This window comes from Echinops telfairi, unplaced genomic scaffold, assembly GCF_000313985.2.
Source record: "Echinops telfairi isolate 266 unplaced genomic scaffold, ASM31398v2 ScPeMD7_7425;HRSCAF=8463, whole genome shotgun sequence".
Taxonomy (NCBI): Eukaryota; Metazoa; Chordata; class Mammalia; order Afrosoricida; family Tenrecidae; genus Echinops; species Echinops telfairi.
This window is the reverse complement of record NW_022111325.1, coordinates 883338-890713: the sequence shown is the minus strand read 5'-3', so window position 1 is coordinate 890713 and position 7376 is coordinate 883338. Positions and strand designations below refer to the sequence as shown.

The window sequence follows — 7376 nt, the reverse complement described above, 5'->3', positions numbered from 1 at the left end:
ATTAAGCCATCTGTGTATCCCCAGGAGGCGTGGGGGAGGTCAATGTCCCTTGCTGCCGATGGCCCAGGATTCCAAATAGACCTTGGCTTTGCCTAAGCGATTGCAGGTCCCTTGGATCTGGAGATGTGTAGATATCTGGAGCAGATACCAGGTGTGTCGGAGGGGTCTGAGGGCACCCCCCTGGCCTGGACTCTGTCTCCTTGAGATGGCAACTAGTTCTGCTCATTTCCCCTCTCCTCAGAGCTTAGGTCTACTTGGGGTTCCACAGGAAGAACTGTGGCCAGCAGTTGGAACGGGCCTACCAGGCCGGCGGGGGCGGAGCAGGCGCCACGTTGCTTCTCCCTGGGCCCAGCGCTAAGCCCGGGCTCTGCTGGGACCCTGGGCTTCATCCGCCAGCTCCCTTTCCTACACAGGGGAGCTCACGCTATCTGTGAGCCTTAATCCCTTCAGACTTCGTCTGGGACACTTCTGTGAAAAGCTGCCGGGAAGATGGGCGCCTGGAAAGCATCCAAGTCCGTCACCACCCAACAAGTAAACTTACAAATATTTACCGGGTGCTTTCTCCACCCAGGCCCGCCCCTTTGGCCTAGGTGAGGAATTTGGAAAAGCAATCGTTCAAGGTCCCCAACATCCATCCAAGTCATCAGCTGAACACAAAGTCCCAGTCGGTGACCTGCCTCCCAGGGCCACCCACAGCCCAGCTTCCAGCTGACACAGCCTGGGGAGATAAGCCTGGGGCGGCCTGGCTCCCAGCCAGCAGCCTGGGCCCAGACCGCCCCCACCACTCCAGAGGCCGCTGTCTGTCCTCACTCTTACCACCAGTCCTGGTTAAACATCAGAAAACAGACAAATTACACGCTTCTCAGAAATCGCGATTTTATAAAAAGGTCTTTTTTTTTCCTCTTTATATCCATAAAATGATATAATTTTTGCAAGTATAGAAATGTGTCATAAATTATACAGAATGTTCCTTAATTACAGCTCAATGCAACTTTGTACTTTCCTCCCTCCCTGAAAAACGAGAGAGAACCAAAAAAATAATATGTATATAACTGTATATATATATATATATATTTATATAATATAGACAAACCAAATATGAAAAAAAAATCATTTCCTCTTTGGTATAAAAATCACTCTCACCTTGAGAGACACACAACACAGACATGACGCTGGGTTTGTAAACTGCGTGGCCCAAAGGGATTTCCCTGCCAAGACTTCCCCTTCTCCTAGTTCCTCCTTATCCCGGCACATCAGCACCTCAACTCACAGACACCAGCACCCCACCCCACCCCACCCACCCAGGGCCCCCAGGGCCCCCGCATCCAACACAAAGGTTTCGACAGGGCCAGTCCTGCAGCCAGTCCTGCCAGTGCCCTCCAGCAGACAGGAAAGGCTTCTTCCAGGCCAATGCGGAAGCAACTAGGGGGGACTGACACAGGGGCTCAGACGGAGGACAGGTGAGGATGGGGCGGGACTGGGCTGCGTGTCCACTGCACACAGGATCGTCAGGGGCCAGAACCAACTCGAGGGCACTACCAACAACTTGGGAACCACCCGGGTGGGGACAGAGCTTCGCCCCCCTCCCCCCGCAGCTACAGGAAAGGGCTATCAGAGAGCGCCTGCTAAATTTCTTCATTTAGTCTTCATTTAACCTAAAGAGAATCCCCTAACCCCGGTCACTGAGAAGGACAGGGTCCCCGAGCACTGACCCAGGCTCCGGTCCCAAACCAGCAGGACTTCGGTGCGCGCCTCCTGGCCTGCTCAGAGCCTGTCTGTCCCACACCCTCGGTGGGGCAGCAGCCTCCTCCTCCTCTTCCCCGGGGCAGCTAAGACACCAACCACAACACCCGGGTCCCTGAATGGCCTCCTCCGCTTACCAAATACCAACACGAGAAAACAACGCGGACAGCTACACGGATCAAGGAGAGGCGCGCGGCACGGAGGGGCCCAGTGGCCCCCCACAGGTTTCTGGCTTCCCGGCATGATACATTCTCGGTTAATTCAGGGGTAGGGCCCGGGGCCCCTCTGGGGAGTGGGAGTAAAAAAATACGGAGACGACAGAGCCCCCCTGCAGGCTGTGGGGCAGGGCCAGGCCCAGCCTCTCAGTTTTTCCTTCTGTTTTTGGTTCCACACCTGGTCCCCTGTGGAGGCCGGTGCCCTCAGACCCTGCGCTTAAGTACTCTGCCTTACAAGGGGGGAGCGCAGGTGGGGGGTCCTCTGTGACTCGGGTGGGACCAGCAGGACAGTCTACCAGAGGGAGGGGTGCACCCCCACCCAGCCAGAGGCGATAAGGACCAGCCATTCTGGGGGGCAGTTCTCTCCCTCGGGGGTGGCTGGCCAGCACCCCCTCCCTGCCTTCACCCCTTGAGGGGCTTCTCGACCCCGCTGGTGCTGGTGCTGCCGCCACCGGGGCTGCCAGCACTGTCGCTCTTCTTGCGGCGCAGGCTCTCGATCCAGCTGGAGCTGGAGCGGGTGGTGAAGCTGGAGAGGGCCAGCGAGCTGAGCCGCATGTTTTTGCCGGACATGATGAGCTCGCCGAAGCCCTCCTGATGGGAGAAGGCGTAGCCGGAGCGGCGCGAGCCCGTGCGGCTCACTCGCCGCATGCAGCGGTGCTGGGCCTTCTGTTTCTTCCTCACCAGCTGGGTGTAGCGGACCTGTGGGGGGCGGGCAGGAGGGGGGCTGTCAGGCCGTCTGTGACAGCCACCAGCCCTGCTGTCCCAAGTGGGTGTGGCCCCGAGGCCTGCCTGCCGTGCCATCTCTGCCTGCGGCTTCTCACCGTGTCTGAGAGATCGGGCTTCAGGTTCAGCTTGAGGAAGCGAAAGGCAAGCACAGGCAGGATGCAGACGGCCGTGGTGAGCGCAATGGTGAGCCACACTGTGGGCTGGGCCAGGGTGTTGTGGGCGTTACCTGGGGGCAGGGAGGGTCAGGGGCCTGGAGAGGCACAGCCCCCACCCCAACCCCACTTTCCTATTTTCTATTTCAGGCATTCTACTGCTTCCACCAGAAAAGAGCCAACCCACCCGGGGCTCCCCGCTCCACCACACCTCCCACAGCTCAGCAGCATCTCCAGGCTCTGCCCCAGCCCCCACCCTCTTCTCCAACGGCCCTTTGGGGTTGGCTCCATCGCCACACATCTAGCAGGCATCCCACCGGGTCCTCGGCCTGACTCTGGTCTGCAGACCCCCACAGCCCACCCCCGCATCTCCTCCAGCTCAGGAAATGCTCCCAGCACCACGTCTCTGGGATCCCACAGCCGATCTGTCAGCAGCTCTGATTGGCTCCAGTTTAAAATCTCTCTGGACTCCCAAGCTCTGCCTCTGTTTCAGCCCACCATCCCACTCCTAGAGCGCTGCCTCACCTCCTGCCAGCTCCACTTCATGCTTACCCCCCACTCACAGAGCCATCAACTGTAAGAGCTGCGCTTTGAAACCCTCAAGTGGTGTGACCTCACTCCTGCTCAGAATACTGAGATTCAATTCAGCACTGTCAATGAATTAATTGTTCACACAGAAGCTGAGACAGAACATTCCGTTATGGGTGTCTTACACACACACACACACACACACACACACACACACACACACACACACACCTCTTAATCTGACCTAAGATACAAAAAAAATGAAACTCACTACAAGCAATTCTAACCGACATCAACCCTGTCAGGCAGAGTTGAACTGTCCCAGTGGGTTTCCAAGACTACAAGCCTTTACTGGATTAGAAAGCCTCATTTTTCTCCCGAGAAGCGACCGGTGGCTTTGACCTGTTACCCGGGCTTCTGACCTGTAAGGACCTAAGTGGTCTTCCCTGATGCTTGGGCCCCCCCCCCCAAAAAAAAAACCCCACCTCCCCCAGCAACTAGTCTTGGCCCCAGACCCTCGCTGTGGGAACCTCTTCCAGGAGGCCCCCAGTCAGGCCTTGGTGGCTGCTTCCCTTTCCCGGATGTTCTTGCCCTGAGGACCTGCTCCTCCCTTCCCTCCACTCAGACCCCCCCACCCTTGAAAATGTCCCTTTCTCCCGAGGTCCACCTAGCTCACTGTGGGCATTCCCACCCTGTGCACTGTCCTTCCCAGAGTGTCCTGTTTCTGTACTAGTGATGTAAACAACGTCACCTGACAGGCAATGCAGCACGGACCGACCACTGAGCCCCCAGCGGCTGGAGCAGCTGTGGTCACACGCACAGGGCTGCCCAGTGAGTGAAGGGTCAAGTCGAGCAGCAGCGAGACCTGTGAATGCCTCCTGCTAGCCCCCTCCCCACCCCCATAGTCTCCCGGGTGCCAGCCTGCACGTGCTTGTTTTAGTGGCTTCCTCACTGGCCACGCTTGCAGACACATCTCTCTGAAGTCATCCTTGAGTGCCATTCCCCGCACCCTTCCCCCCACCCCTGCTTCAAGAAGAAACCAAACCATTTGGCTACTGTCACACCCGAACCTGACAGTCCAGCACCAGCTCCGAAGGTGGCGCTTACAAGCCCCCCACCCCCCGCGGGGGTACACGCCACCCCCTAAAACCAGAGGCCCTTTCACGCCTCTAGCTCTCGCACTTGGGGTCCCGCGCCTCCCCGATGGGGCTCTCCCTGGCTAGCTGGAACAGCACCCTACCCCAGTCAGTCTCTCTTGGAGCCCTGGCCTCCTACGGCCCTGCTGTCCCCATAGCACCTCGAGGGGTTTCGGCTCCTGGGGAGTGCTGAAAGAAGCTGCCCAGCCTTTCGGACCCAGGGGCCTGTGATGGTGCCTCCCTGAGGTGGGATGGAGCCAGGCAACTCACCCACAAAGCGGAACTGGTTTGGAAACATGTCGAAGAGCCCCTTGCTGTGCATGGCGAAGAGGATGGCAAAGTAGACGGCGAGGCTGCCCCAGATGAAGAAGTGGTTGATGGCCGTCCAGTAGCCTGTGTCCAGCCCAATCTACAGACAGGAGGGCAGTGTCCCAGGCAGAAGGGACACTCCCAGCTCCCCACCAACCAAACCGTCCAGGTCGTGAGGTGGAGAGAGTCACAGCTGGCCCAGGGGCAGGCTCCTACCTGCATGCTGACCACGATGACCAGCGACGTGGCCACGGTGACTGCGAAGGACTGGTAGTCGGCCAGCTGGGAGCCGTCGTCCCGGGTGGCCTCGGCAAACACGCCGTAGGGGATGAAGAACAAGAGCACAGAGGTGTAGATGCCCTGGGCGATGCAGATGAAGAACTCCCGCTTGTTGAAGAGGAGGTTGAGCTGGCCCGGCTCGTACAGCTTTGGGTACTCCAGGCTCCTCTGCTCGGGCACGTCCTGGGGCGAGGCGGAAGACAGCCAGAGGGGCATGGGACTCTCTGAGGGCTGCCGGCCCAGGGCAGACCCTACCCCTGCCTCCTCCTGTCCAAAATGTTTAACCTCCAGCCAGCTGCTTCCAAACAAACCCTCTCTGGCAGAAAACACCGTGTCCCAGGCAGTGGATGGGAAGTGTCACCCACCCCCCTCACTGTGAGTCCCTCACAGCAACGCCCCCAGGCTGCCCCACCGGATCCCTACACTCCCCGCTACCTGATCAAAGACCCCCATGGCCAGGACCGGGAGGGAGGTGTACACGATGTTGTACAGGGTGATGAAATACTGGTCGTACACCGTCTGCAGGGAGCACAGGAAGCAAGGGGCGTGAGCCGTGGGCGGGAAGGGGGTGTGTGCGCAGCCTGCCTCCACCACCCATCAGGCAGGGGAGGACAAGCGCTGTGACACACAGGGAGTCTCGAAGAGCCCTCTGGAGCGGCCTCTCACTCCTCCCACAGCGTTGTTTCAAAGCACGGCGTAGCCAGGTCCTGGGGATTCAGCGATGTCTGGGACAAAGGCAATCTCTGCCCTGGAGCCCCTTCCCTTCCGGCAGACTGGGCACGCTCACCTGGGCCGAGAAGCCGCAGAAGAAGCCGAACCAGAAGTGGACCATGGTGAAAGCAAAGTTCTTGTAGAAGAAGTAGCAGAGGAACTTGCACATGCGTAGGTAGGACCAGCGCCCGTGCACCAGCAGGAGGCGCTGCAAGAACTTGAACTGGGAGAAGGAGTAGTCTGAGGCCAGGACCGCCTGGATCCCTTCCTGCCCGCTGATGCCCACACCGATGTGGGCGGCTGGAGACACGAGAGAGGAAGAGAGGCTGAACGGGCCACGCGCTCCCGAGTCCCACCGCGCCACGGGACCCCGCCGGCCCACTCACTTTTGATCATGCTGACGTCATTGGCTCCGTCCCCGATGGCCAGAGTCACGGCGTTCTTATGCTTCTTGACCAACTCCACCACCTGCGCCTTCTGCAAGGGGGTGACCCGGCAGCAGATGACGGCCTTGCAGGCACACGCAGTCTCCAGGAATTCCAGCTCCATGTCCGCCTCCAGCGCATGGGCCTGCCACCCAGAGAGCCACAGGCGCCATTAGGGAAGGCCTCGAGCCCGGCTCTTGCCACACCTGAGGGCCAGGAGGGGCCACGCGAGCCACGGGGAAAGGGAAAGACAGGGCACCGCAGCCAGGGCAGCACCACGTACCAGGCTGTGGCCGTTGATGACCAGGGCGAACTCCCCAGCAACGGCTTCCAGGACGCAGGTGAGCCTGGCGGAAGGACGCTTCTCCTGGCAGGCGAAGCCGTTGCTGACGCTGCGGGATGAGGCCATCATCTTTTCCCGGGCTTTCCTGCGCCGGGGAGACGGAGGGCCAAGCGTTTCAGGACAGGGGCGGCCCTCTGAGGGGAGCAGGGATCCACCCCGGGGCCTCCGCCCACCTGAGCTCCTCCCGAACTTCCAGGACGGTGTGACCAGTGACGATGAACACCTCCGTCATGTCGTCCGTCAGCATTTTGCAGGAATAGCCAATGTTCACAGCCGTCTCTACCAAGAGAGAACGTGGGCACCCAGGGTCAGCTCGCTCTGCTGGGCTCCATGCCAGCGGCCAGCCAGGTGCCGGGCACCTGGTCCTGCGGGGCTCTCACCTTGCTTGTCTCCAGTAAGCACCCAAATCTTGATGTTGGCCAGCGTCAGGAGGGCAATGGTTTCTGGGACCCCTTGCTGAAGCTTGTCCTCAATGGCCGTTGCTCCCAGCAGCTGAAACAGACCCCATGAGGCCCAGGCAAGAGCGCCGGGGGTGGGAGGGGTGGAGGGAGCCCTCCTTGCCCGCCTCGGCTCCGCCTGCAGCCGTACCATCATGTTGCTCTCAACCTCCTCGTAGATGCTGGCCAGCCGGTCCTCCCGGCTGTCCTGGGCCAGGCTGGCCTGCAGCCGTCTCTCAGCCCACTGTTCGTAGTAGTCTTCATCCAGGTCCTTGTAGGCCAGCACCAGGGTCCTCAGCCCCTCCCCCGCATACTCCTGGGGACAGAGGCAAGAGGTCACCCTCCTCGCACCCCCCCACCCTGCCACCCCCC

The 7376-nt window shown here is 60.0% G+C and overlaps 1 protein-coding gene across 1 annotated transcript in view; it reads right to left on the bottom strand.

The window, feature by feature from the left end:
* Window positions 1–1301: 1301 nt before the first annotated feature.
* ATP8B2 (ATPase phospholipid transporting 8B2) overlaps window positions 1302–7376 on the bottom strand; it is a 19448-nt gene continuing 13373 nt past the window's right edge. Inside the window, exons 17-27 of the mRNA XM_004714648.2 lie at window positions 7156–7320; window positions 6948–7059; window positions 6741–6846; window positions 6508–6652; window positions 6186–6369; window positions 5876–6099; window positions 5524–5607; window positions 5026–5271; window positions 4771–4909; window positions 2780–2910; window positions 1302–2657 (exon numbers count right to left, since the gene is read on the bottom strand). Of these exons, the coding sequence (XP_004714705.1) occupies window positions 2361–2657; window positions 2780–2910; window positions 4771–4909; window positions 5026–5271; window positions 5524–5607; window positions 5876–6099; window positions 6186–6369; window positions 6508–6652; window positions 6741–6846; window positions 6948–7059; window positions 7156–7320 (1833 nt within the window). The 3' untranslated portion in view covers window positions 1302–2360. The remainder of the gene's footprint in view (window positions 2658–2779; window positions 2911–4770; window positions 4910–5025; window positions 5272–5523; window positions 5608–5875; window positions 6100–6185; window positions 6370–6507; window positions 6653–6740; window positions 6847–6947; window positions 7060–7155; window positions 7321–7376) is intronic.